Here is a 19519-nt window from a genome sequence, read left to right as displayed (position 1 = left end):
GTCTTGCAATACCTGATCCGCTGGAAACACTTCCCCCCTGCCTATGACGAATGGGTTCGCGCACGGGATGTCTCTGCCCCCAAACTCGTCAACGCTTTTCACAATACCTACCCAGACAGACCTGCCCCCTTGCCGGATGGGAGGGGGCCTTAAGGGGAGCAGGATGTCAGGCTGTTATCTCGGTTTAGATGTTTCCTTTCGTTTCTCTGCTGAACCATCCAGACTTCAAGGACGGCTACACATACCAAAGCCTGGGAACGCCACTCCTGGGAAATATGCTCTGTTTATGCTTTGTAATCTCCCGCCGTTTCTCTGCCTTATATTTCCAAATAACGGGCAAGACAACCCATAGCTGTCATCTTGCCTTCAAAGCACTGTATTGCCTATTTGACCAGTAAAGCCATCTGCTTGGAATCTGATTGTCTCTGTGGTGATTTCTGGTTCGATGGGTCAAGAGCTTACAGCTACCTGAATTTCTGCTTTCTGGTTAGAGAGTGAAAAGCAGTAGGTGAGGTGAAAGATCTCAACTGAAGATCCTGGAGAGCTGCTGCCAGTCTGAGTAGGTGATACTGACTTTGTTGGACCAAGAGGGGGTCTGATTCAGTATAAGTCAGTGTCATGTGTTCATGTGTGAGTTGCGAAGCAAAACTTGCATGGGGCAGAAGACTTATAGGGTGGGACATGCAAAAATAATAGCCTTATATAGCATTGGCAGAGGGGCAAGATTTTGAGAGGGTTTCCTCTCCTGCTTGAAATTGTTTGAAAGCTCATGGGCTGGACTGTCAGAGCTCTGGAGTCCTCCTGCCATACTCATCATTCTTTCCTCTGAAGAGACCTTCACCTTCCAAGAGCAAGTTTCCAATCCCTTCTATAGCTTTGTAGCATTGCCGAGTGGGGCTGCACATAGAACTGCATTGCAGAAATCGCTGCCATGGTCCTGGTTCCATAATTGGCTATTTGAATGGATAACAACAGCTCTTGCTGTGTGAAGCATAGGGTTTTGTCCCTGGGCATGACTTCAGTCTGCTTGATATCCTTATGGAGGCGATCGAAGAATGGAGAGCTCTGTTCCCATGTCTGGGATCTCACCATACTGGCCAAATAACCTATAGCTGTCTCCACCACTAGTGAGTTTGGCTGTGGGTGAGGGACAGCTGTCCTATTAAACCCAACGAAGGTTTATAATGAGCTTGAATGACAAATGACTTTAACCAGGTGTCTTTAGTTAGCTCCAGTGGAGCAACGGTGGCAGGAGAGTGTCTTGAGGTAAAAGAGCCTTGCAAACCTGATAAGGAGAGCTTTAAACTAAATCCTATGGGGGAGCGAGACAAAGATTCAAAGCCTCATATAATACCAGTAACTGGAGATGAGAGCACTAAGGATTTGCGGGAAGTGGCACATATGCAAGGAAACATTAACTCACGGGGAAGCATAGAAGCAAAATCCTCAGAGCACATAAACCACGGATTCTGATGTCTCTACACTAATGTGCTGAGTATGAAAACAAGCAGGAGGAGGACCTTGAAGTCCTAATACAGGAAGAGGACTACGACCCAATAGCCCCAATACTGAAACTTGGTGAGATGACACTCACAATTGGAACATTAGGATTGAGGAGTACAGCTTGTTTAAAAGGGACAAATAAGGAAGGGGGAAGAGTAGCATATGGCAAGAATGTGTATACTTGTGAGGAAATACATGAATCTGAGCATGGAAATTAAGTTGAGAATCTCCGGTTAAAAATAAAAGCTTGTCCACATCCTTCTTAAACTGTGGTGTCAAAACTGAACACAATACTCAAGTGAGGTCTAACCAGAGTAAAGTGATATCCCTTTAAGTGATCTGCACACTATACTTCTGTTGATGCAGCCCAAAATCGCATTTGCCTTTTTAGCTACATCACACTGCTGATTCTTGTTCAGTGAATGATCTACTAAGAACATATGCTGAACTAGGACTGAACAGAAGTGGGTAGATATGAACAAGGTGAAATTGAACAGGGACAAGTGCCAAGTTCCACATCTGGGTAACAGAAATGAGAAGCATGCATACTGGATGGGGGATACACTTCTGGGAAACACTGTGTGTAAACAAGATCTAGTGGTACGGGTGGACTGTAAACTGAATATGAGCAGTCGGTGTGATGTAGCAGCAAAATAGACTAAGGCGGTCTTGGGGTGTATCAACGGGGGCATATATTGCAAGATGTCATAGTTCCACTGTACTGCATTGGTCAGGCTGCACCTGGAGTATTGTGTGCAGTTCTGGAGGCCTCACTTCAAAAGGATGTGGACAGAATGGAGGGTGCAGAAGAGAGTGAAGAGGGCGATTGGGGCCTGGAGACCAAGCCCTGCTAGGAAAGGCTGAGGGACGTGGGAATGATCAGTCTGGAGGAGAGAAGGTTGAGGGGGCACCATTGCTTTCTTGAAGTATATGAAAGGCTGTCACTTAGAGGAGGGGAGGGAACTGTTCCTGTTGGCAGCAGAGGATAGGACTCGCAATAATGGGTATAAATTATGGATGGAAATATACCGTACCAGGGACTCATCTGGCGCTTTCAAGACCCATGGACCTCAAGTATGATGGTCCCTTACCCCCCGCCCCAGTTTATTAATTAAAAAAATAAAAACTAAGCTAAACCATAAAGTTTTGAACAAATGCTGGAGCATCACCTGATGTGATGACACTTCTGGTTTGTACTGGAAGCAACATCATCACACCAGGGATTCCGATCCCCCCCCCCATTTTACTAGGAAATTTCTTCTGTCACCCAGCTAAGCAACAGCAGGCAACAGTGCTATACCAGGAGATCCCGCAACCCCAGCTACATGGGTCTGGAGAAAGGGATGCCCGCATCCTCAGAGAAGTTTATTTTGCAACTCTTTGATATGGTAGGGAAGTGATGAACAAGACAATGGGGTGGGGATCTTGGCAGGCCGTTTTGGTGGGTGGAGAGCTGCCAAGTTCTCGACCTGGGGAGCCAGTGCAGATGAGATGTCTATTTTAGAGGTGGTTGGTTCCATGGCCGGGTGTTCAGGGTGTTAACAAAACCCTGTACCTGCAGGGTCCCAGGAAAGGCTGAGAACAAGGGGGTTGAGATGCCTTCTGAACACGCACCCCCACCCTCGGACAACTCAGCGCTCTCTGCCACTCACTTGACTACTCAGGGGGGAAAAGGGGAACAGAGTGTTTCTCATGCCTCTGCAGGCTGCTTCTGCCCAAGAGCCCTCCAGGCCACCAGCCCCTCCACACTTCCTCCCCAGAGTGGCCGAGCTCCCTCATTTCCATACCTGGGGTCATCAGAAGTCTGCTGTGACTTGATGGCACTTGACACCCCCCCATCCTTCTTAAAATTAAGCACTGGGCTATTACCCCAGTGCCCAGGAGGTGTCCCTGTTGTCTAAGGATTTCCTGCAGCTGTCAAGTGCTGTCTAGATGGGGGCGGGGGGAGAATCAGATTTAATCTAGTAGGATTTCTGGAAAGTAAAGGCATTTGGGGGAAATCTGTGCTAACCAGATATCTCTTAGTGAAAAGAAGCATTCTGAACTTGAAAATCCAAGTTGCCAAGTTTTATAACATACTATTTGGCTGCCTCTTGTGACAGCAATAAGGCTAAGTTCAGTTTCTAAAGTTGCCTAAATATTTAGCGCTTCCTCTTAGAGCAGGGGTGGGGAACCTTTTTCCTGCCAAGGGCCATTTGCTTTTATAACATCATTCGGGGGCCATACCCAGGTGTAGATCTCCCGGCGCAGGAGGGGGAGAGGCTAGGATTGCCAGGTCTCCAGCCACCACCTTGGGGTTGGCAACCACAGGGGAGGCCACACAGAGAAGGCCTGGAGGGCACCCCCGTTCCCCATCCCTCTTCCCTCCCAGGCGGGAGGGCAGCCAGCAGTGGGCCCCGAGCAAACGAGGGACCAGGGGGGTGCAGCCCACAGCCGATCCTCAGGGAAGGGAGGAAAACAGAGAAATGGAGGGGGAGAAAAGGACGGAAGGAGTCAGACAAAGAAAGAGACAAGGGAGAGAGGGGGGAAAAGGAGAGTGAAAGAAAAAGAGGAAGAGAGAAAAGCCTTCCCCGCACACACACACACAAGCCGGCCCCACGCAACTGGGCCCCAGGCTCCCCGCCTCCCCCAACACACACACACGGCAACACATGCAGCCCTGTGCAACCAACAGTCGACGAGAGGAGGTCCAAAGGGCGCCGCAGCCCCAGGAACACCCTCGGGGAGGGCCGCGCAGTGCTGCGCCTCCGCGGCTGGGCCCTGGAACTCCCGAGGGCCACTGAAAATGTCCTCGGGGGGCGCATACGGCCCCTGGGCCGGACGTTCCCCATCTCTGTCTTAGAGGAACAAACATTTTTTAACATGTTCATACCCTTTCCTCTTGACTCAAGATAGGAAAACTTTACTTAGTTAACAGTACCCATCAACTGATGCTAAGTATCCAACTAGTTGTGGGCCATTTCCCCCCGCCCCCCATGCTGGTTCTTTCTCTTTTTAAATAGCTTTATACAAAAGATTTCTGTTTATACAAAAGGCTGATTTTTCCCTATTCACTAGAGCACACCACCTAGGATTATGGGATTTTCAAATCCATTCATTTCCCTCCATGCTACCTTTCTTCATGTGTTATGATCATGGGATTATGCAAAGTGAGGAACTGTTTGCATCAGAGAGATTAATCAGAAATCCTTGCTGAATTCAAACCTTGGCTTGTATCTCACACAGCAGCTCTCTGAAGATGCTAGAGGTTGAGACACTCCTGTCTCAAGAGACCAGGTATTGCTGGTATCATGTCTAAATTTGCTTCCCAAGAGGGGAAAGGCACGAGGGGTGGGAGCCGGCCTCACCACACCCTGAGTTTCTATCTTATTGCTCTACAAGACTATGACATGGTCATGGAAGGGGAAGTCTCCAGGCAGTCTGGGGGCATAGGGGGCATAGGGTGCCAGAAGCCTTGCTCCTTATCTTAACTGTTGTGACCATTTTCACATCAACCCTGTCAGACAGACAAAAAAGAGCCCAAAACAATTTGTGCACCAAACACTTCTAGCTGTAATCCAATGTGCAAAACAGAGCTCTTACCCCTTTCCCAAAAAGCAGATCAGCTAAGAATACTGAGTGAGAAATCAGAACCAAACTGCACTCTGAAAGACATTTTATTTCGATTCAGCAGCCAAGTACTTCCAAAAGAGCGTCATCTGAGTTTACTGAATATTCATTTTGATAACAAGTTTTTAATTTGACCTTCCAATTTGCTGCTTCAGTATTGCTGACACATACACACAACTTATCACAGCGTCTGACAAAATCTATGCCAAGTGGTGCCTTGGTTCTCCTCGTCACACTTTCAGACAGGGAGCCACAGCCCCGCCCCTCTCTAAAGCCAGTTCGCTCTGCCATGGAGACTCTTTGGGCAACAGGCTTGTCTGCAGGTTACCCATCCAACAGGTGATCAGCCCATGTTCTTCCGATTGCCGTAGCCTCTTGGGTGCACATCCTTCCAATCATCCCATTCTCGTGCTTTCCACACAGAGTCCTCCTCCTCCTCTGGCACTTCTTCCTGATCCTTTTGCTGTTCTTCTGTACCTGCTATAAGCCAGAAACAAATTCAGATTACAACTGACCTGACCAGAGGTGTGCAGAGCTATCAGTGACTCTCATGTCTGAGAGCAGAAGCAACAGAAGCCCATCTATTCAGAATATAAGGTGCCCTGAAAGATCAGACCGCTGGTCAAGCATCCAGTTTCACATGGGGGCCAACCAGTTGTCCTGAAGGGTCATCAAAAGGCATTCCCCTGATGTTGCCTCCTTGTATCGGTATTCAGAGCTTTATTGACCCTGTCTCCATTCCGGCACTGCCGACTGTCCCTTGACAATGGGTAGTGGCAGCTAACATGTCAGTAAACTGAAGGCTGAATAACGCAGCATTTTATTGTATAATGTTTTAACAGGACAGAATTCATAATTTATAACTGCCACAACCTATGCTACCTTTGAATACACATCTTAGCTTTTGTCATGTGAAAAAAGGGGAAAATAAGATGACAACAGAAATCTTTTGTAGTAAACAAAAGTGGCTTCTTTGGATAGAAAGGCTTAGCAGCGCATTTCAATATTGAGTAACGCTACTGAAGAGTACAGTGTTAGAATTTATCATCATCACACACGTCCTACTGTGGACATAAGTGGTTACAGTTAAACAATAAAACTTAAATGTGTTGTAGACATCTACAGTGTACTCTGAAATTATCTAACACAGGAGATTTTGTTACTATAGAGCCGTGTTGGCGAACCTATGGCATGTGTGCCAACTCCGGCACGCGTAGCCCTCTCTGCCGGCACGCAGCTCTCTCCCTCTCTCAGCTGAACTGCGGCCGGCACAAGAGAGGAGCCCAGCGAGGGACCTCCCCACAAATGGCCGGGAGACAGGAGGACGAGCGAGGGGGAGGCGAGGGGAGGCGGAGACACACGCCGCCAGCCAGCTGGGCGTCGGACAAGCGCGGGCGGGGTGGAAGTCCGACCATTCGCCTTCTGTCGCACCCGCGCTCGTCCGACGCTCAGCTGGCCGCTCAGAAGCTGGCGGTGCGTGTCTCCGCCTCCCCTCCCCCTCGCTCGTCCCCCTCGGCGCGTGGTTCCTGGCGCCCGCTGCGTTCTTGGGGGCTGTTGGGCCCTGCACGGTGTGTCTCCCCGGGACCTCCGCCCGATCCCAGGTCAAGTCGCCAGCCTGCGGAGTGAAGAGGAGGGTCCCCTGAGGAGGCGGCGTGCCGACCCGGCTCCCGTGGGCTTACGGCGGCGCCCTTTTCCTTCACCACCGCCCTCCTGGCCGCCCCGCCATCTGGATCGCTGTCTGGATCCCGCCCCCGTTCCCTCCTTGCAGGTCGTTGCAGCCCCCTCCTGGTTCTCCCGGTTTCCAGGTGAGAGGTGGGACCGGGGAAAAGCCTGCGCTACCCCGGGAAGGGCCGGTTGCAGGACAGTGTGTGAGGTGAATCGCCCTCCTCCCCCCACTTTCCCTCCCCTCACAGCGCTGCCGGGTTTTGGGGGGTTATTGGCCATTTGTGAATGGGAGGTTTTGCCTTGGATTTGCCACTCAGATGCACATTTTCCCCATCCAGATTCTCAAAACTCTGCATGGGGGGTTACTGGCCATTTATGAATGGGAGGTTTTGCCTTGGATTTGCCACTCAGATGCACAACTCAACAATAAGCCCCCCTGCAGAGTTTTGAGAATGCAGATGGGGAAAATGTAAAGTGTTTGTCAGTCATTGTCATGATTTAATTTTATGGATGACAAAGGATAGCACAGTTAGTTCAGAAAATGAAATCCTTAAAGTGTGGAATTCTCTGCCAATTTTAAGTCAATGAAAGCACTTGGGATTGCTTTCCTTACTTTGTTTGGATCATCTTATGCTTGTGAGCAGCTGTTTTCAGCTTTGAATTAAATCAAATCTGACACCAGAAACAGACTAACAGATGACCTGAGTGCTGCATGTGTTGCTCTCAAACTTACAAAGTATGAGCCAAAGGTAGACAAATTATCAGCATGCACACAACAGCAAAAATCACAGTAATTGTTCAAAAGCATGCCTTTCAATAAAAAGTTGTTTGTATCATTGAAAGTTCTGTTATTGTGTTGTTGTTTTAAGGCAAAAGATGTTAACGTATGAGTTGTTTTTTCTAAACTAAAACCCCAGTATTCAGGTTAAATTGCCGTGTTGGCACTTGGCTACAAATAAGTGGGTTTTGGGTTGCAATTTGGGCACTCGGTCTCTAAAAGGTTCGCCATCACTGCTATAGAGCATGAACATTTTTATGTTTTTTATGAACATTTTTATGATTTTCCATCAGAAAGAAGTGGGGGAAAGCACCTTCAGAAAAAGGACTAAAAAAAAAAGGTGTTTCCTCCAAAAGGTTAAATAATTTACTCAGAATATGTGCACTGGATTAACTGGCCTGGAGCCCAATTTTAGGAAATAACTTCATAAACTGGTTAGAAGATTAACCAGTTTCACATTTGAGTTCAAGAGCCCTCGAGTATATGCCAGCTGGACCTGGAAATTTATCCATAATTTTATACACTAGCCTTAGAATTTCATCCACAGCCTTCACACCAGAAAGGCAAGCCACCCTTCTGATGAGATCTGTTTAGAACTGATTGGCAAATAAGACCCTCTCCCCATCATCTTATCATTATGCTCCTACACCAAATACCTGTGGCTCTTTGTGAGATGCCCTGGTCAGGCAAGGCTCCTCGCTTCCGGTGCTGCTCATACCAGTCATCCACTGACATGGTGGCCAGACTAGGGTAGCCGGCTCCAAACACCCTATGAAATAAAGACAGGTCTTAGCTGCGACTTCTACACAAACACAAAATGTGGGATGCCAGGGATCACCAAAGAGAGCAGAGCCTGGTGCGAAGCAGCCAACGCTGGGAGTTACTTCCAACGCTGCCAAAGGGAGCTAAAGGCACATACCGCCCCCCATACCCCCCGACTCAATAACAGAGTGGTATACTTCGCCTGTGCAGCATCCCGGGTAAGGATGAAAGGTTTCATTGGCGGCCTGGAAGCATGTGAAGGTCGAGCAGCTGTGCCCTGGAAAGGAGGGAGGAAGCATTTTTATACTACTGAAGGCGCTCTCTTTTATACACCCCTGTGAGAGAAATACGCTGGGGATTCCGAGGCAGGTGGCTGGCAGCTGCACAATCTCTCCTCCTCACCTCCCCTCAAGCTGTCCTCAGGGTTCACCTTTCTTTGTTTTGTGGCCCAATGGGGAGAAAATTCACTATTTCCTGTAATGATGAACATGAAGCTGTTGTAGATATTTTCCTACTAGGTGCAATTCATTCAAGTTTCAATTTTGGTTTCCTCAAATATTTAATCTTTTTTTACAGACATACTTCTATTTTACCATGGGTAAGGCTACATAAAGCTTAGCACACACATCATTTACATGTTAATGGCTTAGCCATCTTGTGTCAGGGCTGACACCACTCCTGTTTTTTAGAGATAAAAAGATGGAGGATGGTAATTTGCCCAAGAGCAGTCAGTGACACCGCCGACCAACCTGACTAGGACCCACCAGTATGGCCAAGAGCCTTTCCGCATCCCCGTCCACAGATAATCTACCCTCTTTGGGCCTACAAGCGCCTTTGGAATTATGACACCGGGTGGTGGGGTGCAACCACACAATGGAGCTGTGACAGATACAGGGTTAAAACTAAACTCTGAGACCGAGGAACTCTGTCAGCCGATGTCTGCAGACAGTGGGCAGAGTCTGGGGAGATGACAGGAGTCTTCTTGGAGGGAGAGAGAAGTTCTTGATCTTTTAGCTCTGAGCTCCCGAACTGTGCGGTTGTGTGGAGAGACTCTGAGAACCTGCGTGTTCACATATTACCTAGCTTGTATAAACCAAACCTGAGTGGTGACAAGGGGAAGATTGGGGTAGAGAGATAACCCTTTCTTCAGTCACAATGTGGGAGGTGGCTCCTGAAATAGGGAGAGTTCTGATTCCGGGTTTTGGGGGAGAAAGATTTGTTTTCCACAGGAGGTAGGCAAGTCTGAGGAGTGGGAAAGGTTGTGGATGAACCTCCACTCACTGGTATTCTTTGTGCTAGGGTAAACTGAGACCACACTGGGAATATTGAGTGTAATGAATATACTGAACAAAGTCTGAATATATTTACCAAATGGCCTGAAGAGACTGAACTGAGAACTAAGTACTGTGCCTGTAACCATTTAAGATCTGAACTGTTGCTAACCAACTAAGCTTTGTGCATCTATTGAAGAAAAGCAATCAATCTATCTATGTAAATAATAAACTTCAGTTCATATTCATAATGATAAAATCAGCGACAGCCTCTAAGCCTCTCAATTGCATCTGCGGGGAGGAAAGGGAAGCTTTCTCCTCACACAAAGAAAGGTGACAAGGTGTGGGGTTTAAGAAATATTAAAAACCCCTCACAGTTATTGGTAACAGCAGAGAAAATTTGTGAGGGTTCAAAAGGGAAGGAGGAGGCTTAAAAAATGCGTCCACAAAATAATACACCTAGACCAAACGGGATTCATCCCAAAAAGACAATTGAGAGATAACGTAAGAGTGGTACTAGCGGCTATGAACAATACTAAAGTCAGTAAGAAGATGGCTATGATATTCTTGGATGCAGAAAAAGAGTTTGATAACGTGTCAGGGAACTTTTTAACAGCGGTACTACATCAAATAGACGGTGGGAAAGAATTTCTGACGGTGATCAAGGCAATATAAAAATTACAGAACGCAAGATTGCTAATCAATGGAATGTTAACTGACAAATTTGAAATCAAAAAAGGAACAAGACAAGGTTGTCCTCTATCACCTCTACTATTCAATTTAGCCACGGAAGTCTTGGCCAACAAAATAAGATCAAGTGACAAAATCAAAGGACTTCAATTCGAGGACCAGGAGTATAAAATCAGAAGTTACGCAGACGACGTGGTGTTGTTATGTCAAGACCCAAAGTCCTCCATGACGGAAATAAAACTTCAAATTGACCAATTTAGTTATTTTTCAGGATACAAATTAAACAAACAAAAAACTAATATGATTCGCTTCAATCTGTCCAATAAAGAAAAATTGGAGATTTCAGATTTTTTGCAATGTTCAATTGCGAAAAAAAGTGTTAAGTATTTAGGAATCAAAATCCCAACTGGAAATGATTCATTACTTGATCTGAACTATAAAGAGACGTGGACCAAAATCAAAAAAGACTTGGATAGATGGGGTAAAAAGGTAAAGGTCCCCTGTGCAAGCACCGAGTCATTCCTGACCCATGGGGTGACGTCACATCCCGACGTTTCCAAGGCAGACTTTGTTTGCAGGGTGGTTTGCCAGTGCCTTCCCCAGTCATCTTCCCTTTACCCCCAGCAAGCTGGGTACTCATTTCACCGACCTCGGAAGGATGGAAGGCTGAGTCAACCTCGAGCCGGCTACCTGAAACCAACTTCCGTTGGGATCGAACTCAGGTCGTGAGCAGAGCTTTTGACTGCAGTACTGGAGCTTAACACTCTGCGCCACGGGGCGCAGTAGATGGGGTAGACTCCAAATTTCTTGGCTAGGCCGCATCTCATCAAAATTAACGTCTTACCGAGAATGAACTTTTTGTTCCAAACGCTTCCAATTGTTATCAGCCAAACTATGATAACCAAATGGCAAAGAATCATTAATAAATTCATTTGGAGTGGGAAGAAGCCTAGAGTCAGATTTGCGGTCTGACAAGATGCCAAAGAAAGGAGGACGTTCACTACCTAATCTATTTTATACTATCAAGTGGCTGTCACAGATTGGATACTACAACCACAGAGTGGAGTAATCAGGCTGGAAAAGGCTTTATTACAAAAAGGATTTCACTACTGGTTATGGTCAAAGGCTCCAAAGACAATACCTAAACATCTGCTTCGAGAATCTACAACTTTTCATCTGATAAAAACATGGAATTCTTTAAAATCATTGGTTAGTCTGAGAGTGTCCAAATTGATGTCTTCAACAGAAGCGTATATGGACTTTGCGAGTCGAAAATCCAATGACTTTCTGACGTACGGAGATTTAGTGAAAAAAGATGGCCAGACCAAATCACTTGAAGAACTAAGAGAAGGAAATGGCTCATAAGGAAACATCTGACTTAAATGTAAAGTTTTATTTAGTATGGCTTCAAACTGTAGAAGGGTTACAAGGTACACAAACTACTAAAAACCCTCACAGTTATTGGTAACAGCAGAGAAAAATTTGTGAGGGTTCAAAAGGGAAGGAAGTAGGACCCTCACAGGAACCAAGTGCAAAATGCCAGTGAGTGGGGTTGTGCATAACTCTAACAGTAACTCTTCAGGCAGAAGGTCCTTCTAAAACGAGCATACAGTTTTAAAATATTTTCTCGCATATACACAGCTTGCCTTTAGTCACTCCGTGCAGATTCTTCTGCTATGGTAGCAGCTGCTCCCAAAGTCACATTTTAAAACATCTGCTCAGCCAATCAGAAGCTGGTCCTGCCCATTTGCTAAAAACACTTGGCAGGTGCTAGGAAAAGTGTCCGTGGGCACCACACTGGGAACCTCTAAGGCCTAGCCCATACACTGTGGCAAAGCTGCTCCTGGACTGACTTCCACTTGCTGAACAGAATGCTTTCTTTATTTTATTTTTTAAATCTCAGACACAGAAAGCAAGCATATCAGGGAAAGAATCTAGCCAAGCCTCATCCCACTGTGCCAATTTTCTACAAGTGCATTTTTTTTGCTGGAAGGCCACTGGCAATTCTCCACCTGCCATCAGCAGCAGTACAGTCAAGAATCAGTTCTACCACATGACACCATCCCAGATCTTAAGCCCACTGGGCTCACTCACTCTTGCAAAACTCATCTCACTTTCCCACCTGATAGATAATTTATTTGCGGCCCTTAGCCAGATAAAACAAGATAAAACAGGAAACATGGACTAAAATACTCTTACAAGCAAAATATTACAGTCCGAGTCTTATAACACTTAAAAGAAACAAAATTACAACCGAGACACATCTGTCATTTGGGCTAAGAGACTGATCTATGGTGTCGAGTTTTCATTGCTGCCATGCAAAATTTCGCAACCTGAAGAGTGATTGAAGGATTATCCCCTTGTAGGAGCGCCTCAATCCTTTCTCCTGTCCTGTCAGGACCCATACTCGATAAGAGGGGCTCAATAAACTTCGAACGGGGTAACGTATAAAAATTGCAGTTCAGGAGGGAATGCTCAATAGTTTCTAAGTCCCCTGATTTGCAGGGGCAGAATCTCTCCTCCCAGGGTATCTTCTTAAATTTTCCCTCTAGCATAGCAGACGGTAAGGCTGCATACCTGGCCAGGGTAAAGGCCCTTCTATAATTCTTTATCTCTAAATAGTGGAGATAGGCTGCTGGTGCTAGGATGTATTTAGAATGGATGGGTGCCATGAACAGAAGCGCCCTTGCTAAATCTGCTTGTCTCTCAATGTCTTTAATCCTTTGGGTTATAATTAATTTAGCTTGTCCCCACCCTAACTGAAGTAGTGCTAGGGGTGTAAAACAAATTTTATCACCCATTTTGACCTAAAGGTGTCACAAAGGATCAGTGGGAGAAGACCCTTAGGGTTGAAGTTAATTTTTAGCCAGAGATGGATTGAGGACAAGACAATACATGGGGGTTTCCGCACTTTGTATTCCCAGCGATGTATTAAGACTTTGAAAATGTTGTAAAAAACATCGCTTTAAAAGGGTTTTTGGATACCACGGCTTATAAATGGTTGGAAGACGTCTTCACAGCTAAAGGGGCCAAACAAAGTGCGAACAGTATTTTTTATAACTTTTTTAAACTCTTAATACATCGCTGGGAATACAAGTGCGGTAACCCCCCTTGCCTCCACCTTCACCATGCCAGTTTCCAAACGGATCAAAGTATTTGGAACACATCTTGGCAATTGAAGGGCGGCTCTAAGGAACTTGGATTGCACACGTTCAATGGGAGTAAGACAAGAGGGTGGAGAATTGAGTTGTGTTCCATATAGCATTTGTGCTAGGGTTTTCACCTGATAAAGTTTAAGTGCTGCTGGAATATAATGTGCTCCTTTGGTCCGGAGGAAATTGATTATTAATTGAGCTGATCTTTCCGCCAAATTGGCTACATGGGTATTATGGGCCAACTTGGAACCAGATGCCTGGATTGTCATTCCGAGATATTTATATTGGGTTACCTGTTCCAACATGTGGCCATTAATGCTCCACCTCCTATATTTAGGACGTCTACCAAAGGCCATGACTTTTGTTTTGTCGTAGATAATCATTAAGCGTTCCTTCTCACAAAACGTTGCCACTGAACGAGACAGGGATGTCCTCTTTCCCCTTTGCTGTTTATATTAGTATTAGAATTATTATAATCTTAGAAAAACTGATGATGTAGTTGGTGTACCAATAGGGAGAAATCATTATAAAGTTAAAGCATATGCGGATGATTTAGTATGTTTTTTGATAGATCCGATTTACCAAATTGATAGATGGAATAAAATTTTGGAGGTTTATGGAAAGCTTTCAGGTTTTAAAATTAATAAAATTAAAACCAAGATATTGGTTAAAAATATGACTCTCTCACAACAACAAATACTAATTAAAAAGACGGGATTTAATATTGAACACAAAGTTAAATATCTAGGTATATGGATATCGAATAATAATCTTAATTTATTTCAATATAACTATCTAAATCAATGGCAACAGATAAAAAAAGATTTGATAAGTTGGGAAAAAGTGCCGTCATCACTGTGGGGAAGAATCTCAGTAATTAAAATGATGTTATTACCTAAAATGCTTTTTTTGTTTCAAAACCTACCAATAGTGAAAGGTGTACAGATATTTGAAGATTGGAAGAAAGATATTATGAGGTTTCTTTGGGGTAAAGAAAGACATAGGATTGTATATAATAATTTAATAGAGCTGAAGGAAACAGGTGGATTGGGATTGCCAGATTTGAAAATATATTATCAAGCAGCTTGCTTCACCTGGATTAAAAATTGGATTCTCTTAGAGAACCCGAAGTTACTGAAGGATTCAAACTGCGATTTGGGTGGCATGCTTACTTATGGTAGGAGAAGGAGAAAGTAAATAAAGAATTTAATTCCCATATTATCAGGGAAAATTTATTACAAATATGGAATACATATAAAGCTTCTTTCGAAAGTAAAACTCCTGGTTGGATTAACCCCATAGAAGCATTTATGAGAAGAGGAGCACATTTAAATTTGGACTGTAATAATTATAGAGAAATGATAGAATATAAAGATGGGATATGGATGTTGAAATCACGTGAAGAACTTCAGATTAAAGACTGGTTTATGTACTATAAATTAAGGGATGTTTTCAGTAAGGATAACAGGTTGGGTTTTAACCAAACCAAATCTAAATTTGAGATTATATTATCTAAGGGTAATAAAGGATTGACTGGAAGGATTTATAAAGCAATTATAGAAATAAATTTAGAACAGGAAAGGATTAAACCAGTGATGGTGAAATGGATGAGACACTTAGGTTACAATATAGATTTGGAGACATGGGAAAATTTGTGGGAAAAGGAGTTTAAATTCACTATTACGAATGAAATAAGAGAAAATTTATACAAAATGTTTTATAGATGGTACATAACCCCAGTATTACTAAGTAAAATGAAAAAAGAAGACAAGGCTCTTCGCTGGAAATGCGGTACAGATACAGGTACATTCATGCATGCTTGGTGGTTTTGTAAAAAAATTAGGAGGTTTTGGCGACTAGTTCTGAATGAAACTAAGAATCTGATTAAATTAAAAATTAAGAAAGACCCCGCCTTTTGCTTACTGGGTATTCCAAAAAAAGATTTAGATAAACGTGACAGAGTCATATGCCAATATAGTTTTGCAGCAGCAAGAATTACAATTGCTAAAAAATGGAAGCAAACAAATAAACCTTCAATTATAGAGTGGCGAGAAAAACTATGGATGTATATGCGGATGGCCAAAATCACAGATTCTTTACATGGTAAAGATATGGATGAATTTAAATATACATGGTCTAAGGCCGCCGCATATTGGGATAAATGGGCAAAAACGGATTTTAAAAGTATAGTTAACGAATTATAGTTTAATGTGATTTTTAAATTAATGTTTATAATAATAGAGTTTTATATATTGTCATAACACTTCGCCGGAAGTCCAATGGTGAAGGGCACAGTGGTGGGGGGTGGGTTTTTGGGTTTCAGGGCACTATAGGGTTTAAAAAGAGAAAAGAATGTATCAGCAGTGTATTAGTGCTCTGTATACGTTTTTGTGTATTTTATGTATTATAATTTTATTACTATTATATTTTTTGTGTTTTATTATAAAAAGCAATAAAAAATTTTAAAAAACAAACAAACGTTGCCACTCTCATAAGCGCCTCCTTAGACCAACTGGGGTTCTTGAAAAAATTACCGCATCATCGGCGTAGAGCAATATATGAATATGCTTGTCTGCCAGTTTAGGAGGATGCAAATCCGCTGAGTTCAACGAACTAACTATATTGTTTATATAGTAGGCAAAATGCTGGGGAGCAAGAAGACAACCCTACCTAACTCCTCTATAGGTGTTTATGGGGGCAGTAAGATAACCTCCTCTATTATGCCTCTCAGTGCTGTATGTTCATGTAGGGCTCGTAGCAACAGCAGGAGCCTTTTGTCTATGTTTGTGGCTTCAAGCTTGTCCCACAGTAAAGGTCTGGAGATTGAATCAAATGCTGCCCTGAAATCAATGAATGCCGCAAATAAAGAGGATTCTCCCTTATTGGAGTATTTCTCTGCTAGATGTTGGAGGACAAGGCAGAGTTCTATTGTTGCTCTCCCTTCCCTAAAGCCTGCCTGTTCTATTGCCAAAATGTCCTCTTGGGTGAGCCAGAGGGTTAATTTGTCTAGCAGGTGTCTGGAATATAATTTGCTAACAACACTTAGGAGACTAATTGGCGTGTAGTTGCACGGGTCCTTTCTACTTCCTTTTTTATAAAATGGGATAACTATTGCCAGCCCTTAAACTTTAGGGATTCTTCCAGTAGAGTCTATGTAGGTAAACAATGCTGATAAAAAAGGGCCCCACCAAGCTATATTCTCCTTAAGCAGCTCAGGGGGGATACCATCATGTCCAGGAGCTTTGCCCCGTTTTAGTACACTTTCCCACCTGTTTCAAAGCATCTCGCCGACTGAGGATTGCTATTTCTTGGTCAATGCTTTCGATTTCCTCGAGGCTCACGTTGATCCATTTTGTTATTTGTAGCATGTAGAACTCCCGTATCTGCTCCTCCTCTGCTTGCCCACTGTCTATGAATGTTTTCAGAGAAGCCAACCTATTCTCCCTCTCCTTCTTCTGCTTGTACCTATTTTGGGGGGAGAAAAGGACAGGGCACGGAAGCACTCTCTAGCACAGCTCCCTATTTCCACATAGTTGAAATACTCAGCCCAAATATCCACTGCTGCAACAACACTATCTATGAAATAAAGGCAGACACGTGTTGCAAACCTGAGAAAACATTCACGTTTGCAAAAAAATCTAAGATCCCTCTCTACAAATGCATACGCACACGAACGTGCTGGGGATTAACTTCCCTCTCCACACCCATAATAGAATGTGTGCTTGCAGCTATAAGAACTGAACACACCCTGAAATGTCAGCGGCCATTCGGGGGCTGCTAGGCAACCACGGCGCACCGGGACCTTTCAAGCCTTGGCTTCTGTCAGTGAAAAGCCGGGGCGAGGGCCAGACCCCTTTCCGGGGCAGTTCTGGCTTCCCAGGTCACTCCCCCCCTCCCCCCCCCCCCAGTGTTGGAGGGAAGATTCATTGTGGCTACTCAGCAGCAACCGCTGGGTGATTTACTACGCCTTGACTTGCGTGACTTACTCAGGCCCAGCAGCAACCTCCTTGCAACGACTATGCCAAAGCCGCTACTGCGCGACTCCGTGTCCTGCAACCTGTGTGACCCACAGGCCTGGCGGGGCTCAGCCGTCCCTGGAGGCTTCTGAGCAGAGCCTGGATGGCCACCTTCAGCAGAGGGCGGTTGACCCGGTCCATCTTCTGGGCATGGAGCAGGAGGGTCACCGGTGTGTGTGTGTGGGGGGGGGGAAGGTAGGCGTGAGGCTCCTGCATCGCGCAGGGGGTTGGGCTAGATGACCGTGGGGGGTCCCTCCCTCCCTCCCTCCCTCCCAACCCTTGGATGCCTGCGCGGGGGGCTCACCTCTGGATCTTGGCCTGGCGGGCGTGGGCCATGGCGAGGAGGGCGTCGTGCTGGCGGGCGGGGTCGTGGGGGGCGGGGTCGGGGGGGTCGTCGTGGGGGTCGTCGGGCGGCATGGCGAAGCGTCCGGCGCCGTAGTCGCGGCAGAGGCGGAGGAAGTCGAGGAAGCAGCCCCGCGCGCGCCGCACCTGCTCCAGCCGCCGCTCCCCGCCGCCGCCGCCGCCCGCCTGCCGCAGCACCAGCGCGCCCAGCAGCGCCGGCACCAGCAGGAAGCGCACGTCCGCCGACGCCACCTCCTCCAGCTCCTCCTGACGGCTGCGGGGGGGGGGGGGAGAAGGAGGTCAGCACCGGGCCCGCGGCCCCCGGGGCGCGTGCAGAGCGGGGGGCGGGGGGGGCGGGGGGGGGCGGGGGTTGCGGGGCGGCGGGTACCTGAAGAGGTCGAGCTGGGCGACGGCGGCGGCGGCGCGCTCCAGGAGGGCGATGCCGCGCTGCACCTTCCTCTGCACCGAGGCCGCGCCGGACGAGGCCTCCGCGCCGCTCTCCACCTCCTCCAGCAGGCGCCAACCCGCCTCCAGCAGCTCCGGCAGCCGCTCGCCCGACGCCTCCGACGCCGCCTCCTCCTCCGCCGCCTCCTCCGCCGCCGCGCCGGCCGGGGCCGCCATCTCCTCCGCGGGCGGTGAGGCCGGAGCCGCCATCTTGCTCAAGGGCCTCCCTCCCACAGCGGCTCCGCCCTTGCAGGCGGGACTTCCGCTGCCCCTTCCGGGGCGGGACGGGGCGGGGCGTCGGTGAGCGTCCGGGGCTGAGGGAGTGTGGGGGGGGCGGGGGCTGAGGGAGTGTGGGGGGGGCGGGGGCTGAGGGAGTGTGGGGGGGGCGGGGGCTGAGGGAGTGGGGGGGGCGGGGGCTGAGGGAGTGGGGGGGGCGGGGGCTGAGGGAGTGTGGGGGGGGCGGGGGCTGAGGGAGTGTGGGGGGGGCGGGGGCTGAGGGAGTGTGGGGGGGGCGGGGGCTGAGGGAGTGGGGGGGGCGGGGGCTGAGGGAGTGGGGGGGGCGGGGGCTGAGGGAGGGTAGGGGGGGCGGGGGCTGAGGGAGGGTAGGGGGGGCGGGGGCTGAGGGAGGGTAGGGGGGGCGGGGGCTGAGGGAGTGTGGGGGGGGGCGGGGGCTGAGGGAGTGGGGGGGGGCGGGGGCTGAGGGAGTGTGGGGGGGGCGGGGGCTGAGGGAGTGTGGGGGGGGCGGGGGCTGAGGGAGTGGGGGGGGCGGGGGCTGAGGGAGTGGGGGGGGCGGGGGCTGAGGGAGTGTGGGGGGGGCGGGGGCTGAGGGAGGGTAGGGGGGGCGGGGGCTGAGGGAGGGTAGGGGGGGCGGGGGCTGAGGGAGGGTAGGGGGGGCGGGGGCTGAGGGAGTGTGGGGGGGGCGGGGGCTGAGGGAGTGTGGGGGTGGGGGGGCGGGGGCTGAGGGAGTGGGGGGGCGGGGGCTGAGGGAGTGTGGGGGGGCGGGGGCTGAGGGAGTGTGGGGGGGGGCGGGGGCTGAGGGAGGGTGGGGGGGGGCGGGGGCTGAGGGGCGTCCTCGCCCGCGCCTTCAACCTGAATCCAGCACTTTGGACTCCGTTGGCTAAGACTGCCGGATTAACTGTTTTCTGAACCTTGCCTTGGGAGAGCCCTACCTTGCAAGGATGGCTTCCCTGTGTCTAGGCCCAGGAGGGTTAGAAGCTCAACCCTTGGTGGCTGGCTGGCTGGCTGGCTGGCAGACTGGTGGCAGAGCTATCACACATTAGCAGT

The 19519-nt window shown here is 47.8% G+C and overlaps 1 protein-coding gene across 1 annotated transcript; it reads right to left on the bottom strand.

Annotated features, from left to right (window-relative positions):
- Positions 1-5401: 5401 nt before the first annotated feature.
- IGBP1 (immunoglobulin binding protein 1) lies at positions 5402-18445 on the bottom strand. Its single transcript, XM_056859718.1, has 6 exons — positions 18180-18445; positions 17754-18065; positions 16703-16898; positions 8515-8594; positions 8212-8324; positions 5402-5592 (listed from the first exon to the last, which is right to left on the bottom strand). The coding sequence occupies exons 1-6, from the start codon at positions 18443-18445 to the stop codon at positions 5456-5458; spliced, it is 1104 nt and encodes a 367-aa protein (XP_056715696.1). The 3' UTR covers positions 5402-5455.
- Between the last annotated feature and the right edge of the window lie 1074 nt (positions 18446-19519).

This window comes from Euleptes europaea, chromosome 13 (assembly GCF_029931775.1).
Source record: "Euleptes europaea isolate rEulEur1 chromosome 13, rEulEur1.hap1, whole genome shotgun sequence".
NCBI lineage: Eukaryota > Metazoa > Chordata > Lepidosauria > Squamata > Sphaerodactylidae > Euleptes > Euleptes europaea.
Note: the sequence above shows the minus strand (reverse complement) of the source record. Positions and strands in the feature narration are given on the sequence as shown.